Raw genomic sequence first — 25209 nt, 5'->3', positions numbered from 1 at the left:
TACATTCAATTTTGAACTGTCAAGGTATTATCATAAAGGTCGTCGAGGTACCGGTTCAGATTATTGGATGAATTTGACGTTGACTACTTTGATAGCAACTACACATGAGAGTTCTTGCTTTAAACACTTATCAAATATCGCATGTTGCAGTCAGCTACTTCTAAAAGAACATTCCTTATAAAATTGCTCTGTTCTCAAAAATTCCTAATAAAATTTACAAAGCGATGTAAGAGTTTGGTGATTGTGTAGTTTTAGCACATGAATGAATAATTCTTATTTGTTACAGGATATTGTTGACATGAGGACTCCACTGAGCATTTGTACGAAACTTCAGAATTTCGACACAGCAGCGACACTACTTCAACGCATTGGAGTTGACAGAGAAGGTAAAGTCCTACCCCGTGATAAAACTGTAGTCTAAGGTCAATTGAAGCAGTTTCAAAATCATAAGAGCATAAGCATATATCATTCTGCAAAGCAAGGTCTTCATCCGAACTTCATTCGTTGCACACCATAATAATACAACAGAAGAAAGCTGATTAAGATATGTAAATATATATCAAAATCTTAATTTTACAGATGCAACAGTTACATGGAAGCAACTTTGGTTGGACAACAACCATCTAGATAAGATACTACCTCATATGATGGGGAGAACCTCAGGAAACTCGTGTACTGGTAAGTCTCTCTTCCCTTCATCAGGCCGAAGTTGTTTGCTACCATTTGTTACCATTATGATTGTTTAGAACACAAAGACTTAAGTCTTCCAACGATAACATTCTTATGAATATCGCACTGTCAAAAGTGCTCGTGCTACAGTGTCATAGACCGCATTTTGTAAGCAACTTTGTTGCGATAAACCTGTTTTCGGTAGTTCTACCAAAAAAGCCAACAAAATACTCTTCCATGCGCATGCCTTTTAATACTCTCAAGCAAAAATGGGTATTGTAGCATTGTCGTGCGATACTATTTACACAAGGTAATGAACTCTGGTGATGAGTCTATCAAAGAGTTGACCTTCGAAAGAGAAACATCAGATAACGGTTTGTTAATGCAGATGTCTTTAATTTTGAACATCTTTTCTCTTAACTACAGATAGACAAAGTATTGTGAAACTACAGAACCCGTCAATCGAATGCTTCAGACACATCAGGGTACTTGATCTAAGTGATAATAGCCTGGTCGATGTTCCGGTGGTGATATCAGAGGTAACAATGGTTCTGACGCAAATTAGGTGCAGATGCAATCCAAGCAATTAACAAAATGATTGAGAGACGTTGCATGTTTTGCTTTTAAAGCCATTTTGCCTTTCTGACCATTCACTTTTGTCTGTCATCGGGATATTTCAAAGAAAAAGGTCACCCGGATTCTCCACCACTTATTACTATTCTCTTGTTGGTTATTTATCTCGTTAACTCGTCTTAGCTTGCTGAGAGGTACTTCAAAGTATTGACTACACAAGACGTTTAGAGTTCGTTGGTACAGTCTAGACTTTATTTCTCGTTAGACAAGCTTGACAGGTGCCATCGCCCAAGATACGCTTCTTTCATTGTCTGAATGTCTTGGGTTACTCGTTGGTCGTTCTGTCCTCCCTCTTATTCGTATTGTTTTAGAATGGGGTTTTGAACGTTTATCTTTAAGTTTTGGCTTTGATCATACGATAGACATGAATTAAAATGATACACCCAATCATAAACATCAATACAGGCCTTGATCTTAAATTTACATGCCACAATTAATATTTCAACGTCACTGTGACACATGGCAAACCCATTACGTGAAATTCTCATGTTCCTTCATTAAGTGTTCATAATTCTTAATATAATTCAAATATAATCTTGTTTTCGGCCAAACTTAGTAAAAATCCCGGTAAAACGTAATTTGTGTGTTTGTGTAGTTGTCTCCGATATACTTTCTGTACAGACCGACTTATAATCAAAATCTTATTCTTTTAATCACTAATTTTGCTGATGCCAATGACCATCTGTTGGATTAACCATATGTGAGATAAACTACCTTCGTAACAACATGTTGATTTCTTTATGTATTCTTTTCTCTGCAACGAGAGGTGAGTTTTATAAATATAAATATGTCACTAATGCTACCTGACGATTAACCTTCAAAGAGAACAAAATACAAAAAAGACATTCCATTTTTTCAGTCTATTCTCAGTTAAACTTTACCCCTTCCTCATCAGTATCCTCAGTTGCTATGTTATCATATGTTGAATCTTCTCCCGTTTCTTACAAGGTGATGCCTGTGATTGAGAAACTCTTCCTGCAATGCAACAAATTCCAGGCCTTTCCGATGGAAGTTCTACAATTAGAAAAGCTGAATGTACTGAACATTTCTCACAACATGGTAAGTCACAAGTAGCCACGATAGAGGCTCGTGCAAAAATCGCGATAAATCGGTCTTTCAAGGGAGGGAGCAGGTGACAAGATAATAGTATAATCGTGTAGACTATTATGGTTCACAGAATCTCAGAATTACCGTTTTAACAAGACGAAGGTTTGTTCTTACTGTCGTTTGATCTACCAAAACAACTTTGATTTCATTCCTGCGAGCCACAAAGGTACACTTAAAGAAAACTGGACCCATCTTCCTTGTGGTAATAATCAACCCTTGCCTGAGGGTGCCTTTCATTTATTTCTGTATAAATATACTCCCTAGAATAGTGTCGAATAGTAAGGCAGCACAGGATGGTTTCTGTGTTCTTCAGTCTTGCCGACACAGCAACTAAATGAGACTCAGTATTTATTTCATTGTCTTTTGCTTTGAATCCTAAGATACATGGAACTAGACAGCAGAGGAACAGAGCTTCGAACAGTTTGAAATACCTTAACCTATCGGATAATGACTTAACAGAAACACCGGCATGGCTGTATGACTGTTTTCCACAACTCGAAAGTCTTGATTTGTCTAGGTGGGTAAAATCTGTTAGACTGACTTTAATATGAACCATCCTGCAAGATATGGATCATTTATTATACGTTGTGGTGACGTTGACGTGAGTTATTTTGAAAACAGTATGTTTTCTATTAGTGTAAATGTTACGTCATCACGTATATCGATCATTTACATTGCTGCTTACACAGAGGTGTAATGCCACTTAGAGACAAGTTATGTCTGCGTGACGTGATGCGTCTTATGGAAGGGGAATATGTCTCAATGAAGGACCAGTATCTCTCTGATTTCGGAGCGGTAGTTTCTCCTTCATACCTTTGTGAGAAAGTGGAAGAAATTCACAGAATTTAATAAGCCTCTTCCTCTTTGCCTTTATTTACTTGTTAATTATTTTTCTTCAAATCGTTACAGGAACAAAATATCGACGATTCCCAGAGTTCCATTAGAGATGCAAAAGTTAAAGGTACTTAAGATGGCCGGTAATCGGATACCAAAGATCCCATCTGACTTTTTCCAGCACCTATGTGCACTGGAAGAGATTGAACTGAACAATAACGTTCTCGGTAAGCAAAGGCATCGACTATTATGTCACATTCTATCATTTTCCTGTGCTTTCCATCATCGCGCGTCAACAGACGTATGCATAGCTATTTCACATAGTCATTTTCCTATACTCTCAAAATTGTATTTCACCAATGTCACTACATCTGTTTTGGTCACACTTTGTCTACAATTTCGAACTTGACCGATGCTAAGTACATCCGTTGTTTTCCTCCCCAGAGCTCTTGCCCAATGACGTTGCGGTTAACCTGGAGAATCTGCGATCTGTCGATCTATCCAACAACAAGCTTGTTCAAGCTGCCCCGCAGTTCATCCCGAACTTTATCTTAGACTTACCACGGTGAGTAACAAATTGCCTTACTCCAGTTTCTGTAACTATCTTTTAACACGGGTCAAGTCTTTGAACTGTAATGATCAAACAATGTATAGTGGATAACAATGCGCAGCTGCGAAAAGTCGGTTTTTTATTATTTGCTCGGCCACCAAAGATGATCCTTGTATATACTTTGTTTATTTTCCAGTTCGAAAGAGGTTAACTTGGACTACAACGGGCTGGTGGGTATTCCTCCGCCAATTCTATGGAAAACGAAATCGCTGCAACACTTAAAGATTTCTTACAACAAGATTAGTAAGGTAAACACTGTGTTAGCAATTAGCGGTGCATATATATGAAGCCGTGTATTCTCGCATTTTTGAGTAGGTCATCTACTTTTTTTTAACTCTTATTCAAACTTGAGCATCAAGGTCCAGTCGGTGGTTAATAATACGTGTACACACATCCTAATGTAAATGTATATACACTTTTACACGCATAATTTTAGTTTGAAAGTAAAACGATGGAAATAATTCAAATGTTTGTAGTTCATGGACCTTTCATTGACTTTGCAAGCAAAAACGAACTTCATACAAGCGACCTAGGGACCGATATACCTCCTCTGTTAAGCAAAATCCGAGTACTGGCAGAAGCAAATACTTTAAAAGATCAGTAGAGACTGCTTTGATTCCATCTATTTTGTCGTTGCTTGTAAGTATATACGCGGATCGATATTATTGTTTATTACAGCTTGACCTCAAGAACGGGATAGAAAACTGGAAAAGACTAAAGAAACTGACAGTTAGCCATAACGAGTTAAAACAGGTAAACTATCGTGTGAAGGTATTGTTAAGAACTTAGATGAATATTTCTCAGTGCGTATGTTCTCAAGTCTCTTTTGTAAAGACATTTTTCTCTAATAAATTGACCCGGTGTCTGAAATCTTTCAGGCGATAAAAGTGAAACTGATCAATAGTTTTAATATATATCTACTGACCCATCAGTAAGTGTATTGCATGAAACCTGCCGACTTTGGAAATTTGCAGCAATTGTTCACATGACTTTTCAGATCCCAGACGAAATAGGTCAGCTGAGGTCACTCCAAGTACTTGATCTCAGCCACAACCGACAAATACGTATGCTTCCAAACACACTGGGAAACCTTAACAAGTATATGCAGGTGAGCACGGCCTATTATTTTTGGTTGCTCTCTCTCTCTCTCTCTCTCTCTCTCTCTCTCTCTCTCTCTCTCTCTCTCATATTAACTAAACCTTGAAAAGTAATTATAAACTACAGGGGATTAAATCATACAATTTAGTGACATGTGGCAACACATACATATGTATATGAGGATTAGAATTTAACACTGACATGCACTTACAGATGGTGTTCGATTGGATTGTACATATCAAGTATTCGAATATTTTAATGTTAATGTGGTATTACTTCCATCCCAAAGCTTAATCTCCGTGGTTTGAGACTGGATGCAGAGCCGGAACAGCTTAGAGGTTACCGAACAATGGACATCATCTCGTTTTTACACGAAAGACAGAAAAAGGTACCAAATCAATTTTGGCTGACCTTGATGCAACAGGCAAAACTATAAGTATTTTGCTTAAGTAACAAATGATATCACCTGTCCGATTACGATGTCAATAAAACTGTTACTCATTCAGAATTGACCTAATGCTGTCCACTTTCTGCAGGTGAAACAAATATTTTTTTTCCTGAAGCTCAATGATAAAAGCTCTACGATAGATACATAATGCTTTAGACTGCGCAATTGGTTTACCATTTATATTTGAATATTTATTACAGTCTTTGGCTTTTGATGTCAATAAACAACAAAACTAAGCAGAGACAGAAGCTCATAAAAAGACACCGATTGGGCAAGGAAGAGCTGTGTTCAAAGACTAGCTGCACGGAAAAAATTCATCCATAGCATTCCTAAAACACATGCTTCACCGGCATGTCTGTGGTATCATTCATCGTAACACATCACGAACAATACAAAATTTTACCTTTCAGTCTGTCCCCAATAACAGGCTCAGACTGATGGCTGTTGGTTTAAGTTGTCGAGGCAAGACCACGATGCTGAAACGTCTTCAAGGAAAGTCTGAGAATACAGACAACATAGCGACAGTTGGAGTTGATATAAACGAATGGTGTCCAAGGTAATGTCCGATATATTATATGTATATATATATATATATATATATATATATATATATATATATATATATATATATATATATCGAATTAGCAGAAGTCCTTGTGAGAAATTACAGTGCTCGATACTGAAAGAAGAGCGTTATAAATAATAACACAAATTACGTCAAGTACAAAGTAATAATATCTGTTACTTAAGATATATGTAAGTTGAGTTTCCACCGATGGTACTCTTTAGTATAGGAATAATTGGCCACAGAGACACGCTAATGATGACAAGTAATGGCATGATTTCTTTTACAGGTCATCCAAACGATCTCAGTTCTTGTCTATGCGAAAGGATTCGCGGTTTTGTTTGAGTGTTTGGGACTTTGCTGGGCAAGAAGACTTCTACAGTACGCACCCTATCTTCCTCTGTGAACGTTCTCTATACCTTGTGAGTACCGCAAAGCCCCAAGGGAAATGTCCAATGAAATTCTCACTTTCTGTGAGAATGAAGATTACAGAAGTAGCCGTAGAAATGAGTCTTTTCATTTACACTTTGTTTGTGAATAATATCAATTGATTTGCAAAACGAAGTCATATAACTTGCAGAAGTACAAAATATATGAACTTAATTTTTTGGTTAGTAGTTTTGCAAGTAATATTGTTCTCCGTAGCAGTGTACCGGTACTAAGTTTGGAGTAACTAATGTTCTTGGAGATACACGTGTAGCCGTCTTCGATGATCAATGTCTCTTGTTCATTGTACATCCAGGTGACATACAATGCCAGCTTAGACCCAGAACAGGAAATTAAAGATTTACGTCAATGGCTGGTTACCATCTACAGTAGATCCCCGCAAAGTCCGGTCATCTTAGTGGGAACCCATGAAGACGAGTTACCTAAAGGTAGTGGTGTTGATTTTTGTATTCGCCCACAGGACTGTTGAATATGTTGAATTAGTAGCTGTATTTGCTCTCATTTCTGTTGTTGACGGATCCACACGTGTTGGTTAATGTCCCATTGCACGGTTTTCAAAGGACTCTGCTACTGCTGATAGTACTGCTGATAGTATTGTTTGTACAAACCTTCGTGCTAAGACTACTTAAATTCTTTCTATTCCGAGTGTTTTGTTTCTCAGATCCGCGCTTTTACATGTTGAAGCATAACTGGAGAATGCATTCGAATTTTTTTACATCAGATAATAGGGACGAGCATTTGAAGATTTTACAAGATCAGATAGCGATCTGCAAATCAAAGTACCCGGATATAAAGTTCAAAGGTGACCATATCGTCAATAGTCTGACGGAAAACGAAGGCATCAGGACGCTAAGGGAAGAAATGTTTGAAGTGATCGACAAGTAAGAAGTAATTTTGTAATTACATATACATTAGAGCATACATTTACACCCAAAAGTTTCTTTTAAAAATCTGCTTCTAGCTTAAAGGTATACTGGTACCTGTTCCAATTTTGCCACAGTCACCATGGAAAGAGAAAATCTAACCAATCATGGATTTTAAGCGGGTGGCCGCTTTTTAAAAACGGCGCCCTCACATGGTATTTTGAAACGTCCCTTTGATCACAGATGGGCATATTTAGATTATAAGTGACTGCATACCTTTAATTGGCATAAGAAGACGTATCTATAAGAATTTGTCAGATATTCTTTGTAAAAATAACAAAGATGAAAGAACTTAGCTATACTTAGAATTATAGCCTTTTCAAAATTCCCCTTTTACAGGTTTGAATTGAAAGGAAAGCCTGTGATCGGGCAAATGATTCCTAATAGCTACAAGGTAAGCTTGGAGTTACAGTTTTTATCTTGTCTGTCATTGTCTATTTAAACGTCGTGACGCCCATGGCTCCGTTGACATTTTTGTTTCATTTTATGTCTGACTGACTCTCTCTTTCTACCTGACAGTGTCTGTATTTCTACCTCTCGGCAAGTTTGTTCGTGTGTTCAGTTTTTTACACCTTTGCTTTTCCTTTTTCTTGAAACATATTATGAAATCGTCTCCCTCTATCGTCGACATGGATAATAGGTATAAAACTAAATTAATGGTTCAGGCAATTTTGAAGATTTTGAAACATTTGAAGACATATTTCTTTTACAGCAACTCGGGGATCTCACAGTTAGTAAAGCGGGAAGTGTTCCCATTCTCAAACACCAAGAATTACTGGAGTCTGTTGAGAAGGAAAATATAGACTTGAACGAGGATGAACTCTCACATGTGAGTTGTAACAGTTAGTTTCGCAACACGAAAAGTAAACCAGAAACGAAGTATTAAAGCCAAAATCGCTAGTGAACGGGTTAAAAGTCACCGAAAATTTGATTATAAGATACAAGTACATATACATAGGAATATGAATCAAGTACAGACGAGCATAATTTTTCCACATTTTAAAATGATGATATATATATATATATATATATATATATATATATATATATATATATATATATATATATATATATATATACATCAATTTTCATGGTTTATTTTCAACGATAGGCAGTCAGATTTCTTGACCAGGCCGGTGTTCTATTACACTATGAAGACCCAGCGTTACACTTAAGAGATCACTACTTCATCGATCCTGAGTGGTTGTGTAAGATAATGGCCAGAGTTGTCACAGTTCGCGAGATTAATCCATTTTTTGAAAACGGGGTATGTATAGTCTGTTCCAAACACTAATGTAATTCCAGCTGTTTTCGACGGGATGTACAGTCCTAAACTGTGTACTGTACTTGAATATTTTGTATTCTTACTATTTCGTCAAACACTAGTCTCGGGTGATTTCCACACAAATAAGTACATATTATCAATACATTTTAGTTTTAATTTTCTGTCAAAACCGAAAACCCTGATGTTTTACTGTAATGAAACAGTCCAGAAAATTCGTCAAAAGAACTAAAACTGTTCACATGAAAGTTGATTTTAAAGGAGCGTTATTGTCATATCTGAAGTTTACTCGAAAGGCGACAAAGAACTAATCTAAAGCTTATCAGTGCAAATTACCCTCCAAAATCAAACTATGAATTAAAGCAATCCTTATTATCTTTCTTTCTTTTCTTTCAGTTACTGAAAGAGGATCATCTGCCTATATTGTTGAAAGGTTTCTTAGATCATATTGGTATACCTGAATATAAGGCACTTCTCAACAAGTAAGAGTTTTGATAATTATTCGCTATTTATTTGCCATCCACTCAGATAAAAGCAATAGTTCGTCAACTTAGAGGGATTGCTGAATGACTTGTACAACTTTAGAATGTCAAAAAACAACGATTATAACTTCGTCTTGGCGCATTTGATGTACGTTATTCTTAATTACATCATTTCAAACATGTCACATCATGTTAATTATTCAAATCGTGATTCAACACTTGGAAAATATCCATATATGAGAAAATTAATAAATTAATAAATCAATTACCTTTATTCTAAGGTTTGAGATCGCCATCCCCAACGAAGAGGGAGAGCTTCTTGTACCCTGCAAAATGCCCACCGATAGACCGAGATTCGATTTGCCTTATTTTCACGGTCAAGGTAAAGTCTATGCTTATTGCTATAGTCGTATCACTCTTGAATAGCTTCAGCAAAAGCTTGGTTACATAACCCTAAGTCATAGGCAAGCAGTGAACCTGAACGAATTTCAGGAAAACATGCAATGATAAGGTATTGCATTCGCTTACAACGCACGTACAGATGAATAAAATCGTCTCAAATATTTACAAAATGTTAATGAATCGCATACATATTTCCGTAACGAGTCGAATAAAGTCGGCTCTCTCCGATAGTACGTCTTCGATTTATGATATCACGGACCGCGGTTGGTGGCGGGACTACATGCACTAACATAGTCTCGGACGAAAAGAGCCTTTTTATTAGTCACTAATGTCTTCTTCCAGGGCGTTTTGTGTGATATAACAATTTCACTCCACAAAATTAACATTACAATAGTGACAAAGGCGTTGCATGAGTTCAATTTTACGGTACAGCATATAATGTTTTAGTGGTTGGGTGTTTTCATTTCTTCCAATTTTTTCGCGGTCAAAATCACAATATCTCTCATCGAAGCCAGAATAATAACACTTAAGCATTGCGTAGGTGTTTCCACAATACAATGGGTTCCGGATTTAGAATGTCTGTGTAAAGAAGTCTTTGGGTCAGCAAGTCTCAGAAAGGGTGGGTTTGGTTATCGGAAAGATGCACAGCTTGTTTACCTAATGGTAGGGATAGCAGTGACGGATCGCGTCTCTTCTTTTTGTCCGCCAACAGGAAGAGTAAATCGAGTGTACAAGTTGATGTACATCCCCTTGGGATTTTGGTCAAAAGTAACTGCACGACTGATATTATTTTCACGTACCGTAAGTACTTGGTTTTCATTCCGTCCTTCTGAGGAATCGCTGTGCACACTAGGGAATGGTTCCACCTTTGTAAGGGTCTATCGTTTTACGGGGTGGACAGATACTTATTCGGTGGAAGTGATAAAGTTAACGTTTGTTGGAATGGATATTGGCTATTGAACGAGTATAGGTGCCGGGAAAAGCTTGACGTAATGATACAACTGACATTGTTCTCACTGTTCCGCATTTATAAAGGGAATTGACTGTACGTAGGCGCTAAAAGTCAAGTGGGTAACTTAACGCACATGACGGGCTTTAATTTTAGCTGTAGGTCACAGTGCTGATGTTTTTCACAAAATAACAACATTTTGCAATCACATTAACAAGCGCCCGACCCTACTTTCGTGTCGTCACAAACACTGCACACTGTCTCTGATGGCATTGATGACAGTGCCTGGTGTTAGTGACCGGTTTGACACTATATTCTACGATATTTCTCACTACATAAGATTGAAGACGAGATAAATGAAAGTCATCATTGGAGGACTGGATTCTACGTTTGTTGGTCCGAGGCGAGTATGCGCTAAAACTAATCCTTTCATTAATGTTTGTGGTATGCCATTGATATGTATGTATGTGTGTATGTATGTGTGTACTATGTATGTATGTATGTATGTATGTATGTATGTATGTATGTATGTATGTATGTATGTATGTATGTATGTATGTATGTATGTATGTATGTGTGTGTATATATACTCTTAAGATTATATTGATCTGTGGGACGCAATTCCTTCATGTGCAGTAAGTATACAGATAATCTTACCATTTTCTGTCGTCTTTTCATAGGAATCGTACAGCTGTGTCGAGGAAGTAGACTTCGATACCGTTAACATTCTTATTCCGTTCACATCAAGTGGTTCACGGTAGGTACAGGGCATGTCGTTGTGTAGACCTTGCCTACTTTTGACTTTCTTTGAGCGTCTCTGGTTTTGAGTGTTTAAGACGTCTAGATAGAAATAAATGTGTATTATAAATTGTAACCAGAGCTTTGTCATTTGTAAGCTTTGTATCGTTATTTAGCGAAAAGTCAAAGGAAAACCTTCACACATGTCAATTGCAGGTTGTTTGCAAAATTTGAGCATTATCCATAAAAGTATTCAAGGAAAGATTCTGTATAAATGTTTTAAGAAAGGCTATTGGGTTTCCGTTGCCGAAAATGCTGGTATTGTTTATGCAGTATTAAATTTCTCATTTCTTTCCAACAAAGTAACTTCGGAAACACCATAAAAACTTCAGAAACTTCTGTCAGAAAAAAAACCCAGCCGTATACAGTCATATCATATTAAAGTTGTAAACATATCTCTTTACAGGTATACAGTCATCTGTAATGTAAATATGTCCATATATGGTCAAAGGGGCGCTCCTTGGTATTCAAAATGCCCATGCGAGGACGCTTTTCATAAAAAGGGGCCACCCGCTTAATATCTGTTATTGGTTAGATTTTCTCTTTCCATGGTAACTGTTGCAAAACTGGAACAGGTGACAGCATACCTTCAACTACCGTTAAGTAATATGTAAAGTACGGTGGCATTAAATGCAAGACATTTTTGTACCAAGGTAAACGACTGCTTCACATCCAAAAATAAATAACCTTTTGTTTATTTTTAAAAGGTTGCTGGGTGAAATTGTTGATATCATTGATGATCTCATTGAGGAATGGTATCCAGGACTGTGCGAGCACAACGTAGACGCGTCTCTGCCTCCACGCATACAACGTTTAGTTCCTTGTCCAGAGTGTCAGGGTAAACGTTTTATCTTTCGATAATCATAATCTGTTTTTATATTTCATACAAAAACGATGAAATGCTTGGACGATGAGGGATGAACTATTAAATCTCGGGCATTTTATTAATGAGAACAAATAAGTAATGTTGATAACATTCAGAGGTGCTTCTGTAATAGCAAATAGCAAACAACATAAACACGAACGGAAAGTGAGAAAAGCGGGTATTTGGCGGCAAGGTCTGTCTATTTCAAAAACTAACTTATCTTGTACAGAGAGAGAGAGAGAGAGAGAGAGAGAGAGAGAGAGAGAGAGAGAGAGAGAGAGAGAGAGAGAGAGAGAGAGAGAGAGAGTACCACAATTGCTCAATATTGGTTCAATATCACACCGTGATTTTTTTGCAAATTTACGGTTCAGATAATGTTAACCCGTGACGCAGTACGGCATCTATGACCACACAAATAGTTGATTAAAGAAATGCATAATTAATCATGCTGGTAAGTTATGTTTCTTCCAAAATATACAGATCAGCCAGACCAAATCCACTACTTTACCTTAGAAGAAATTGCACAGAGATCTAATGAAGGCGACGTTATTACGTGTCCTAACAAAAAAGAGGCGATATCGCTGAATAGGCTGGTAAGTAGCTGGTGATTCTCAGATGTTACATGTGCTTCAATATTTCATCGCTACGACATCTGATTCAGAATATGATCATCTTCAGTCACTGTTATTTGTATGCATTCATATCAAATTCACTTCGGCTCCTGCACTACATTTTTCCTGGGCGATCATTATTTGCTAGAGGTGAGCAACATCACCTATTGTTTGCATGGTTTGTACAGTAAAGGGAGCACGTCATACAGTCAACAGCGAAAAGGGTGACTGGGCAGAATTCGAATAAATAGACGACCGATACAAATCCGTCACAATATGTAGTAAAAATCAAACGTAAATCACCTCTTTACATAAAATTGCCAAATACATTCTAACTTGCACATATTCAATTAATAATTGAGTTTTGAAAATTTTGTAGACCTTAAACTTTAAAAATACGTACTAGGTAAAACTAGCTTTTAGACATTGCCTTAGAAAGGAACTATATTTTCCGTTAGAATACAAAATGTGAACAGAGGACATTGACCTTCGACCGAATTCACCAAAGGTAACCTCGCTCGTCGGGCCGAAGCAAAACAGCGTAAATGTGATGTGTAGACGGGTTTTGACTCTTTTTCGGATCCCTCAATAGGGCATCCATTCAAGAAATGTTTATAGCCTACACAGAGGCAGGCTATTGTGGAGACTCGCTTATTTTAGTAGGAAAATATATCGGTGAACACCTTGAATCAAATCGAGTTGACTCAATTTCCTGATACTACAGGCCCCCGATGTAGTGCTCACTGACCTTGAAGACAAGTTCAAACTGAAGCAGGACGAACTGAAGTTTGATGAAAGGTCAGTCAGACATTTCAGTGTTTCAAGGTCGGAGAGTTGAGGGAAGAATATAGGATATGTTAATGACATCATATAAGACATGTTGGAAAAGCAATACTGTAGCAAAAATTGATTCATCAGAAATATGGATATTTAATATTTAGTCATCTAATGTGCCGACCATTTATAATGTAGGAATTCTTAACAATCTGTAATAAGGTATGGCAACAGTGCAACGTAAAGGCCCTTTCACCACCTTGACGATTTAGCCAGCGTATGCCAACGTATGAAAAATTTGGCGAATACTCTTGGGGTACGTCGAATGCGTCATGAGTAAGTTTTGCACTCTGAAGCACACTGGTATACGTCGTAGTACGGCGAGGTCGTCGAAAACTTTTGTGCATGCACAAAACTTTTCGACGTATGCCAGCTTATACGGCCCGCACACGCGGGCCATAAGTTGTACGTAGGTTATGCGCTTGTTCACACACGTTCACGGACATTACTTGTAAATTACTCATATTGCGTCAAGATAATTGTCTAGCGTACCCAAAACGTATTTTTAATCTATGAGTACGTTATAAATACGCTTTATATACGCCCAAAACTGAAAAATACATCGTTAGTTCAGCAAACCAGCGTTTAAGAGAAAATTTCATACGTCGGCATACGCTGGCTAAATCATAAAGGTGTGACAGGGCCTTTAGCAAGTGCTATACAATATTGCTGTTACACCAGTAACCACATCCACTGTACTCAAATATATTGTCATTATTTCCCGTACCCAGGCTACCCAGCAATTTTTTGGGTCGAGGTGCCTTTGGAGTTGTCTCCAAAGGAAAGTATGAGAATAAGGTATGTGAATTTGCTCTTTGACTTTCTGTGTCCCAATGATGTATGAAGTACCGTGCATTCTTGTAAAGCCACGAAGAGAACGAGTCTGGTTTCCTTATGGTTACACTGTGTGGTGTGTTGACAATTGACGACGCACAGGGCAGATGTGGCGTTAATAGCATCATCAAGGAAGGCCAAGAATACTTAGATATTTGCAAAGTTGCTAATCTAGCCTTCGAAACTCATTGTAAAATTTCTTTCACTCCGCGATTTTTTCAACTTACCCCAGGACGTAGCTGTCAAGAGGTTTACGATCCCAGGCGACCATGCCGATGAGTATGAGGGCGTTCTCAATCATTACCGGGCTCTGCGACGGGAGGTATGTACAGGCTTTTTGTGTCAAAGCTACTTTCTTGGAAACATTTTGGTTGTGTACAGTGTTGTTAAGAATTTCATACAAAAGTGTGACATCTTGGGAAATCATTCGTATAGGCATGTTACTATTAGCAGACCTTATGAATGTTAACACATAATATATATCTTTCTCCACCGCCAGATAACAATATTGAGAAAGGTTGCTCACCCTAGCATCGTGTCGATGGTCGGGATAGAGAGAAGACAAAAAGTGTTGGTAATGGAGTTTGCGCCGTACGGTTCATTGGACAATCACCTATTTAAACCGCTGGAGAGAAGGCTTCGACATAGGATAGCTCTAGAGGTAGGTACATTTCTTCTTTACAAAAGGCACAGGAACTACCGAGAAATATCTGCAACATAGCTGAAGAGGTGTAAGCGTCGCATGAGTGATATCACAAGCTGAGAGAACGGAAATGACAGGGAATAAATTGGGGAAATACTTGATCAAGTGTGGGTACACGCGTGGTATGTCCAGCCACGTATGTGAGTGGGTTCCGCTGGAGTGAGTGACATTAAGGAGGGGTACGTACTTACCGGAGAAACTATTCGTTCTGTTCTGCAGGTGCCGAGGGATTGGCATTCCTTCACAGCAAAAATATCATTTACCGGGACCTGAAGCCGGAAAACATCCTACTATTTTCGTTATCCCTCGATAAGACCGTTACGGTATGTGTACTATTTGATTTTGATCGATTGCGCAGGAAAGATACCTGTCGTGATATTATACTATAAGTAACTGTATAAATCGGTTTATTTATGTCAAAGGGGTCTACCGATGAAGTCCCACGATCTTTGGACTTGGCTATATACCTTCTAGATATAATACATGTCAGACCTTGTTCGCTGGTATGTAAAACTAAGAACAAAAGTAACAGGGATGTCAGACAGTTGTTCACAAAAACATTTCTATCCCCTTACCCGCAGTGTGTCCTTAGTTCGTCTTTCATTGATGGTGGTCAGGTTTCTTTCTATGTTGAGATTGTGAATTAATATCGAAAGCTATTCAAACTTTCACCATGCGACAGTAGCCAGGAAACATAGCATTGAATGTATACTAAGTGTATCAGATTTTGAAATATACTAGTGACCTGACGTCATGATCTACTTTCTTGCCTTTGGAGTCTGAATCTTTGAATGGTGACTGTTGCCACTCCAGATTTGTATGTGCTGTTATTGTTTGTGTCATGTCGAGAGTTGTCGATCTTAAAACTTGCCTGCTATATAACTTTTAATGATCTCTACCAATCAACTCACGCAGATGAGTGCCAAGATATCGGACTATGGTATATCTGCATTTGTGACGCCTTTGGGACTTATGACAGACAAAGGCTCACCTATGTATCAAGCTCCTGAAGTACGGGGAGGCAATGTGCTCTATGATAACAAGGTTGGTCATTTGCTGGTGAAACGGATAGCTTTGGTCCGTACAATGTATCCTAAAGATCTAACCTTTAGATAATGAGCCGTCAATTGGCATAAATGATATGTACGGTAGTTTCTTCATCATTTTTCCATGTGATATTTTTCTGCGTTCCTAACGATGGTGGGTGTGTGTCAGCGTTGCTGCCGTTATCTTGGATAAAAATGAATTCTTAGATTTAAAAATTCTCGATCTCATATTATTAATTCCATGTCCGCTGGCATCCTCCAGGTTGATGTCTATTCCTTTGGAATAGTTCTACACCAGTTGTTAACGAACAGAAGACCATCAATTTCTGATGAATGCGACAGTTTCGTGGAAACGGTAATTCATGTATATCATTACTCGAAAAAACAAAGCAAATTTATTTTACACGACCCAAATATGTCCCTTTATAATATGTGTTAAACATGATCCAATACGCAACTGCAAAGAAAATTATATTTAAAAGAATGAAGATAAGGGTTGAGATGTGCGAGGCACTACCAACTCGTTTATTAGCGATTATCTATACTTAAGGATTCGTCTCTTATTGAATTCAAGTATATTTTTGTATATTTATATGGTCGATATACTTTACAACGAAAGTGCATAATTATTGCATATCCACATCTCATATGAATCTTTTGGTCATGTACTGTACTGTAATGGAGTATAGTAATTTTGACAAGATGGACATTGTGAAATGATAAATCTCGGTTTTTAATGTTACAGGATGACGTTCTGCAAGATATCGCGAGCCTAGGATGCCCGCCATGGCCCGATATGGAGCGTTTGATAACACTGTGCACAAAACAGGTACCGGAGCAAAGACCAACGGTAAGTCGCTTGTTTTGGCGGTTTTTTTGTGTTTTTTAATTTGTCCTCTTCGTGGTGGCATTACAAGAAGGACGATTGATTTCCTTGCGGAAAATTGCACGGTATATTGTCTTGGGGCTTGACTTCGTTGATTCCCTAACGGGTCAGTGCATTAAATGTAACTCAGATATTATGACTCAGGATAAATCTTTTCCTTAACTATGTTTCAGTCGGAAGAGGTATTCACCAGTTTCAACTCAGATGAGATGCTTGGACTGAGACGAGTTATACCATTGTGGAAACAATTCACTGTAGAATCTGCTGTTGTCATGGTGAGATAACACTGCATAGAGCTATAAAGTCATAGTAACTTGAACTTTTAAAATTGGAAATTTCTCGCACTCGTCCTGGTGACGGTCACTGGCAAGGTAAAGTGGACGATTCTAAATAATAGTTTTCAGTACTCAATTTACTGACATGCCTTCAAATAATTCACTATTATAACAGAAACAGTCTTTACAAAGCATGATAGGACATATATCAGAACCATAAATTTCCTTCTAACAGATGATTATACGCATTAATATCATACCTAGGACGCGAAACGAAGTGGCGGAAGTGGACTTGAATTATGGTGTGGAGGAGGTGAGAGGTTGCGTGGATACTTAACGTGGAGTCACTTGAGGAATATCGAAGGAAATAGTGAAGTATGTCGCACGACAGTTATTTACGCGGTAGACACAGATTTATTGGCCCCTTTCAAAGTTTTAATTTTCAATGTTATGTGTTTACAATGGAGCGTGTGTGTGTTTGATAAGATATTTTGAATCGGTAGAATTAGATAGCTGCAACACTACCTGAAGAGAACTATGAACCAATGATCAGTAAACTTTAGTTACACTTTGAAAACATCAGAAGATACAATTCATTTTGTTCTAAATATTTTTTTACCTTTTCCGTTTGTTTCTGTTTGCCTTAATTTGGTACAAAAATAACAACATTTGTTGTCTAGGTTGTGACAAGAGTTGTCGTCGGCTATAGATATACAACTATTGGTGAATCGAAAAAACTGATAAGGACGACGGTGACATCGATGTGGCGCAACACTAAAATCGATGTGGTCAACAATTTTTTAATTATTTTTATGAGGAAAGACTGTATCACATTACATTGTCAGGTGCAGTTATCAGGTGTCGTTTTGACTACCTCTGACCTCCTGCTAGACAATGTTTCAACTTTTGCAGAGGGAGCGAGTAAATTCCCCTACTACTGCCTAGCTGATAATTGCACCTGACAGTGTAATGTCATACAGTCTTATAAAATGTAATTAAACAATTCTTGACTACATTGATGTTAGTGTTGTTCTTATCAGTTTTTCGATACACTGAAATGCATGTGGTTGTAAATGTAATACTATAATAAATGCTTCATGTTAATTAGGTGGTGGTAAAAGATGTAGCAACTTTGGGAAATGGCGACTTTACTGAGGAGCGAATCGAGAGTGTCCTATGTGTTGACAATGAAACTGTCGTGTTTGCAAATTTGAAAAAGAAACTATGGATCTGTGATTGCCAGAAGCGTGTGACAATGAGGGCCGAAACCAGCGAGGCTGTGATTTCTCTTCAGCAATACGACGGGTAAGTAATTTCTTTGATAGGCGGGAGTAATCCTGGTTTTTTGAGAAGCCCCAAAACGTCACTATGTAAATTACGCATCGTTGTGTCACTCAAGGGGCAATATGCAAACAGCAATGCAAATGTGTCCACGATGTTTACAAAGCTCCCCGATTTGACACGGGATAGCCACGTGCCTTGTTTTGATTTCTAAAAATCGTGAATTAAAGGTATACAGTCACCTGTAATCTAAATATGCCCATATATGGTCAAAGGGGCGTTCCTTGGTATTCAAAATGCCCATGTGAGGGCGCTGTCTTTAAAAAGCGGCCACCCGCTTAAAATCTGTGATTGGTTAGATTTTCTCTTTCCATGGTAACTGTGGCAAAATTGGAACAGGTGACAGTATACCTTTAAACGGATACCATTACTTATTATGAACTAGCGACACATCTCAATGATGGGCCTGACTTTAAGGCGTATTCTCAGAGAATTTTAAAAATTCGACAGAAAAATGACAGATTTTGTATGTATCGTCACAGTCCCTCCGTGGAGGGACTGTGGTATCGTCCGTAATAACTCTTTATCACGGTCAAATAATTTCATCCCGGCCAATTAATTAGTTTATATGACAGGTAAATAAGTGTCACTTAGTAGATCAATCATTAAATGACGGGTAAAAATGTTGTGGTCGATGAAGAAGGTCACATCATCTGACAGGTCAATAATTCCGCTATAGGTTTGATAAACAACACCTTATGATGGGTAAATGATAGCCTATCTATATCTCACTACATGTTTATAAGTTCAGTAATATAATGATTGCTTTATCTTCTCACTGATATTGAATTCTTTAGTGTCATTAAGGTAGAATGCGCCTCGAGGACAGCTAGTTGGACTCTCAAACATTTTGCAATATTCTTTTGGCCTACCACTTGTTTGGGCTCATTTAAATTTGAACCTTATAGGGTGAATAAAATTTCCACCTGCTTAGTTTTGTGCAAATCGGAATTTTATTTTTTTCCCTAGAGTGAATACAGGGACGGTGACCATCTCGAATTTCAAATATCATCGGTAATGTGTTTCTCTGGTACCAAACTTTGCACGTTAAACCCCTCAATTTTCATTTTGAAAGAGAGTGGTTGAAGGTGTGCCTTGAGCAAAGTTTGAACAAAATTTCAAGTTTTTTTTTTCAATTTCGAGAGGCACAGTATAAATTCAGACTAGAGCCTGACATTTAGTGAATGTTGTGTTCCCCGATGTCAACATTTTCTGAAGATGTTTGTTCGGAAATGAAATAATTGGCTTAGTCTTAACACTCTCTCACAGGTGGGTGGAAGACGGGGTTGTCTTTGCCGGTCAAAGCAACGGACAGATTGCAGTATTTTCCACTAAAGATCTCAAATCGGTAAGAGTTAATTACTAAAATTGCATTAATGAAATGAAAATTACTGTAGTTTTTGTCTCATTTACTTGTTGTAACAAACGTTCAAATATGCATCTTTTATGAATAGAATAGGTTTCTTAGGGAGAATGGGTGATCCCAGAAATCAAACAAATCCACTTAAAATCAGCAGAGCTTGCCGTTGGAATGTCCTACGCCTTGCTACCGATGCGACTGAAAGTTAACGAGAAAAGCAGAGAATAAACAAAGCTGTTTTACATCATATTGCAATCCTACCGGTGCAATTAAACATTGAAAACGCTTTTCTAGAAATGTTTGGACAATTCAGTGGTTCTACAAACAACGGACGTATCAGAACAAGTTAAACTTGTTAGCATATTTTATCGTTTCTGTTTTCATTTCACGACTCTAGGATTGCACAAGATGCGAACCTCGTGAAGTCATTACCGTTGCGGACAACAAAGTGCCGATTCGATGTATGACAATCGCGAGGGACAAGCTGTGGCTTGGGTGCGGCGAAGGTTTTCAGCTTAAGCTTGGCGCTCGACAGTCACAACCGCAATCACGACTTCGTCTGTGAGGTGGACTGCAACAACAGGTTTGTGTTCAAGACTCACGCTAACCAATCAATTAATTCCTGGTGACTTGATGACGCCAAAATTGCAGGTCATCTTTGGCTGTCATATTCACTCATATAATTAAACTTGGAATACAAATTTTCTACGAAACTTCAATGGAGAACTGGACAACTAGGAAGTGTTTAATCCTACGGATACAAAGCCTGATCTATACATTAAATTTAATTCTAGTTTAAATTCAATTCAAATTGAAATATGCCACAGTGGTACAGGTATATCATTACAAGACATTGTCATCGAGGGGTATTATAATATCTAATTCGTTGGATTTGACTTTTGTCGCGTCGCTCACAGCTGTTCCGGCCATGATAGAGATACGGAAACTTCATCTTTACAAGAGCTCACAAGCGATTCTATCTTTCCCTCATTCTACATTTGCAGGGATGACAGTAGTTTGGTAACGAGCATAGCAATCGGTCACGACCTGTGGTTAACTAGAAAACGAAGCTCAGCGGTTGAGGTTTGGAGCCTCGATGATCAGACTAGTAATGTGAGCGAAAGGAAAACTGTGGTCGATTGCGAAAGTATCATAAGGTACCAAAAATTCCTTATGGCTAGTTAACTCAGAGAGAGAGAGAGAGAGAGAGAGAGAAGAGAGAGAGAGAGAGAGAGAGAGAGAGAGAGACTGACTCTCCTTTACACCCCTTTCCCCCTTTCGAAGTATCGGGGATTCCTATCAAGATTTAGTGTACATTTTCCAAGTCCACAAAGTGGTGTGGTGATTCAATGCGGATATGTTGAATAGTGAATGATCATTGAAACTAAAGAGAAGCAACTGAAATGTATGATATAATTAAAGGTACTTACAGATATACAGGTATCGCAGGTATTGATAGTCAAATATTATTTCATTTACAAACTAGTTACAAGCTCTTGTTAAAGACTGTCCACATTCTCATCGCCTGCAAACTGGGGTAAAACTTGACAAATCAGTCATTATCTTTATTCGGTAATAGCTTTAGTCACTTTAATTCTTGCAACGTATTGTTTTATACCTTACTTTTGAAAGCTCTTGAATTATCATATTGTGTTTTTAATTCCAAATATTAATGTATAAGTCAATACGTTGGGGTCCTGGAATATAGCGATGGTGCATGCTAAGTATTTTTGTGCTCCTTATTGCGTCGCCAACAGAACAAGGAACCGCAACGTGACAACGCTTGGTTGTCGTGTCAAGTCAATATTTCTCCAACAACACACTGCCATGTGGATCGGTACTTATAATGGTTACGTTCTTCTGGTTGATCCTACCGCGTACACGGCGATAGCGGTCATGCGCCGCCACACTGGACCTGTTGCGGCTATTCTTTCAAGTCCGAAGACCGGTAAGCATTTCAAGATCCACTCGCTGAACGTTTTTATATATTTTCGGGTTTCCGTTTTTAAAGTTCAATCTGTTGATCTCCTTCAAAAGTCACAACGTATAGTTTTCAAATTGTTAATGCTGGCCTTAGGTTTGTACCGTCCAATGTCATTGTTGATGAACGGATACGAGACCGGACTAGAATTCATTTGTCAACAATGCTGTAGAGTACACAAAGAATTGTGCCCGCAGGACTATAGCTTAATGCGTTAGGGAGAGGCATAAGGAACTTTAAAAGTATACAGTCACCTGTAATCTAAATATGTCCATATATGGTCAAAGGGGCGTTCCTTGGTATTCAAAATGCCCATGTGAGGGCGCTGTTTATAAAAAGCAGCCACCCGCTTAAAATCTGTGATTGGTTAGATTTTCTCTTTCCATGGTAACTGTGGCAAAATTGGAACAGGTGACAGTATACCTTTAACGAATACTTAACATGTTCATGCTGGACATCATTCCTTCAGCGGAGCTTGCATTTATCGTAGACAGGATGCGTCTCGCTGGACATCGGTTCCCACCTCTTCATATCCTATACAATTCTTTTCTCGTGTACAGCGTCAGCAACATGAGACCCATTTTGAAATTCAAGAAAATTGGTAGCTTTACTACGCACCTTTGGCCGCGATGTTATTTTGACGACTTTAAGCCTATTAACTCATGCGATATGATTCTACTATCGCGCTTTTAATTGGTATAGAGTTGGTTACCACCGGAATAACATTAGTAAAAAACTGATTTTGAAAATTTAAAAATGTGCCACAAAATTAAATTTTAAAGATTCACAAAGAGGGCCTTTGCTGTTTTAAAACATGTTTTTTTTGAGAGGGCCGTCCTTATCCGTGTTTGTAAACAAAGACGGGTATGTTGTGTTCAGACTTCGAGTAGCATTTTGAAATCTTGTCGGATCATTTGCATTTCTATGACGCCACGCGTCCATTGTCAGCAGTCATTCGCTAATACAGCCTGCATTACATTATCACGCATTACCGATAAGATAAAATCAAGAAAGTTCATATTTTCTGGTATAGCAAATACTTTCCCCAGATATTATTGGTCTGCAATTTGAACCCTTCGGTATCGTCTTACAACACTTGGGAAGGAAACAAATAAGAATTCTCTGTTGAATCAGTTGGCATGATGAACGCATAGCTGTCTAAATCTGTACACATATGTGTAATGTCGAGTGAGTGAGTGAATGAATGAATGAATGAATGAATGAATAATGGAATAAAATTGATGTCATTCTAGGACATGGCAATACGTCATCGTTCATCGTTACCGTTGGAGTTGGCTTTTGTGATGTATCTCACAATGAAACAGAAAAAGGTACGAATGCACGCAAAACGTTGTAAAGGTGTCTTGGGATATTTGACTTGTCCTAATAACGACGGTACTGCGCCTCCGAATGATGTTGAATACCACCAATATGAACGTCAAATAAGTGGAGTGTACTCTGGAAACCACTTGCAATGGTGAACTTGAGGGCAGTCTTCTCCATGATCACACTCTGTCACTCTGAGCGTCACAATATCCCAGGTTATTTACAAATTCTTCGGACACAGCTAGCTATTATTGCCACATGTTTGTCTGAGTAAACACTTCATGTTTTATTCGTTTCCTCGCTACAGGAGAAACCGAGGCGACAACGTACGCTCTGATCTGGGACGGAAACACGAGCAGCCGGGTCAAAGCGCACTACGAATATCGAACGCGAAGAAGACAGTTGCATCAGCCGGGGATTTAGAAATGTATACAGAAATGGTGAGAATGGGAACATGGTTCTTAACTGTCGAGCTTGGATATCTAGAAGAGGCTGTGTCAATCTTCACGTTTACAGTGGATATCATGCGCTGAATTAACATGTAAATACTGACTACAATACCAAAGACTCTATGATATAATTATGTAAACTCTATACAATATTGTGCCACTAATAATATCTCTATGTATAGTGTACATGTTTTCTTTACATCGGTAAATGCTATCGAACCGCTGCCCATTTTATGTCGCTTTCCTTTTACCTGATGTATCTATTTTCACATTTAGTTTGGTTAAGAAAATTGGAACCAGTCACATGTTTAAAGGAATTCACAATGACACAGACTCTGATTTTTTGTCGTTTCTCAAGTATCAAGTTCGAATGACAGAAGGGATTAGCGATATCAATATAACTGTAAAATGTAACTTTACTGCGATACGCGACCTGTCCACATGCCCTCTTAACTTGGGCTCTTTTCCATATCTCACAAACGGGCTACGTTACGAATATTACAATCCGAACTGACTTGAAGTTGTCGTAATTTTAATGAAGAAATATAGCCTAACTTGCATTTTGACCTTTGTAAACAAATCATTTATTACTGTTGAAACTATCTTCATAAATAAAAACCACCAATACTAAGCTAATATCAATAAGAACACGAAACTTCACTTTATTTCTTCCGGAAGGGAAAATAAAATGCTTGTCATTGAAATATTCAAAGTCCTCTTTGAACTGTAAAAATAGGACATATGTAAATATAAGAACGCACTGTTGTAAACATTTCAACAGCAATTATTCATTTGCGGGGTTATGATACAAATTATCTTTAACTTACAAATTTGTTTAATTTTTATGCTAATAAATCATGTACAGAAAATGAAATATAGCATGAAACTTTCATTAATTTCTATCAAATTGGAAGCCCAGTGCAAGAGGGAACAATTGATTTTTTGTCGAAAGTGAGTTCTTTCATATTTTTATTTTCTGAACCAAATTCACTGTGAAAATTTCAAATATGAGATTTGCACAGATGTCATCTTTCATCAAAATTTAACCTCACAAGGTTTACAATCCTTTTATTCCTGTCCCCTTAACTTGTCGAAATTATCTATAAGTAAGTAACATTCAATTTACTTTACGCCATTGACAAGTTGATGCTCATGATAACACTTTGTCTGTTTTCTTATTTTTGCAAAATAAGGCATTTTATCACTTAAATCCCTTGTTCAGTGGCTTTGGACTTTTGTTTGTAGTTCAAAGGAAGAGCCAATTAAGTTTGTCCGTGCGATGACCAAGTTTGATTTCATCTTAAAAAGTCGTCCAATCGCTGTCAAATTTGGGACGTGGAAATAATATGCCGCATCTCCATGGCTGAAAATGTACCACAGCTAACGAGAAGAGCAAAGTAATAGGATATGTCGCAAGATCGCAATACCTGACTTTAACATCACTATCCTGT

The 25209-nt window shown here is 37.9% G+C and overlaps 2 protein-coding genes across 2 annotated transcripts in view; both read left to right on the top strand.

Annotated features, from left to right (window-relative positions):
- The window catches only part of LOC139135557 (leucine-rich repeat serine/threonine-protein kinase 2-like), a 41975-nt gene extending 17343 nt beyond the window's left edge, over window positions 1-24632 (top strand). Inside the window, exons 22-63 of the mRNA XM_070703005.1 lie at window positions 287-386; window positions 580-678; window positions 1096-1208; window positions 2251-2361; window positions 2790-2926; window positions 3319-3470; window positions 3688-3808; window positions 3990-4101; window positions 4532-4606; window positions 4851-4961; window positions 5241-5339; window positions 5810-5955; window positions 6254-6386; window positions 6707-6839; window positions 7133-7292; window positions 7674-7728; window positions 8047-8163; window positions 8446-8601; window positions 9013-9098; window positions 9380-9480; window positions 10213-10301; window positions 10790-10852; window positions 11130-11206; window positions 11955-12085; window positions 12593-12705; window positions 13448-13521; window positions 14289-14355; window positions 14624-14713; window positions 14891-15052; window positions 15314-15417; window positions 16010-16138; window positions 16403-16495; window positions 16886-16990; window positions 17200-17301; window positions 17566-17676; window positions 18410-18606; window positions 19912-19990; window positions 20400-20585; window positions 21007-21159; window positions 21760-21950; window positions 23237-23314; window positions 23617-24632. Of these exons, the coding sequence (XP_070559106.1) occupies window positions 287-386; window positions 580-678; window positions 1096-1208; window positions 2251-2361; window positions 2790-2926; window positions 3319-3470; window positions 3688-3808; window positions 3990-4101; window positions 4532-4606; window positions 4851-4961; window positions 5241-5339; window positions 5810-5955; window positions 6254-6386; window positions 6707-6839; window positions 7133-7292; window positions 7674-7728; window positions 8047-8163; window positions 8446-8601; window positions 9013-9098; window positions 9380-9480; window positions 10213-10301; window positions 10790-10852; window positions 11130-11206; window positions 11955-12085; window positions 12593-12705; window positions 13448-13521; window positions 14289-14355; window positions 14624-14713; window positions 14891-15052; window positions 15314-15367 (3237 nt within the window). The 3' untranslated portion in view covers window positions 15368-15417; window positions 16010-16138; window positions 16403-16495; ... (8 more) ...; window positions 23237-23314; window positions 23617-24632. The remainder of the gene's footprint in view (window positions 1-286; window positions 387-579; window positions 679-1095; window positions 1209-2250; window positions 2362-2789; window positions 2927-3318; window positions 3471-3687; window positions 3809-3989; window positions 4102-4531; window positions 4607-4850; window positions 4962-5240; window positions 5340-5809; window positions 5956-6253; window positions 6387-6706; window positions 6840-7132; window positions 7293-7673; window positions 7729-8046; window positions 8164-8445; window positions 8602-9012; window positions 9099-9379; window positions 9481-10212; window positions 10302-10789; window positions 10853-11129; window positions 11207-11954; window positions 12086-12592; window positions 12706-13447; window positions 13522-14288; window positions 14356-14623; window positions 14714-14890; window positions 15053-15313; window positions 15418-16009; window positions 16139-16402; window positions 16496-16885; window positions 16991-17199; window positions 17302-17565; window positions 17677-18409; window positions 18607-19911; window positions 19991-20399; window positions 20586-21006; window positions 21160-21759; window positions 21951-23236; window positions 23315-23616) is intronic.
- On the top strand, window positions 16010-23732 carry LOC139134452 (leucine-rich repeat serine/threonine-protein kinase 2-like). Its single transcript, XM_070701313.1, has 11 exons — window positions 16010-16138; window positions 16403-16495; window positions 16886-16990; window positions 17200-17301; window positions 17537-17614; window positions 18410-18606; window positions 19912-19990; window positions 20400-20497; window positions 21760-21950; window positions 23237-23314; window positions 23617-23732. The coding sequence occupies exons 1-11, from the start codon at window positions 16010-16012 to the stop codon at window positions 23730-23732; spliced, it is 1266 nt and encodes a 421-aa protein (XP_070557414.1).
- Window positions 24633-25209: the final 577 nt, after the last annotated feature.

This window comes from Ptychodera flava, chromosome 6, assembly GCF_041260155.1.
Source record: "Ptychodera flava strain L36383 chromosome 6, AS_Pfla_20210202, whole genome shotgun sequence".
Classification (NCBI taxonomy): domain Eukaryota; kingdom Metazoa; phylum Hemichordata; class Enteropneusta; family Ptychoderidae; genus Ptychodera; species Ptychodera flava.
This window is presented reverse-complemented; position numbering and strand designations above follow the sequence as displayed.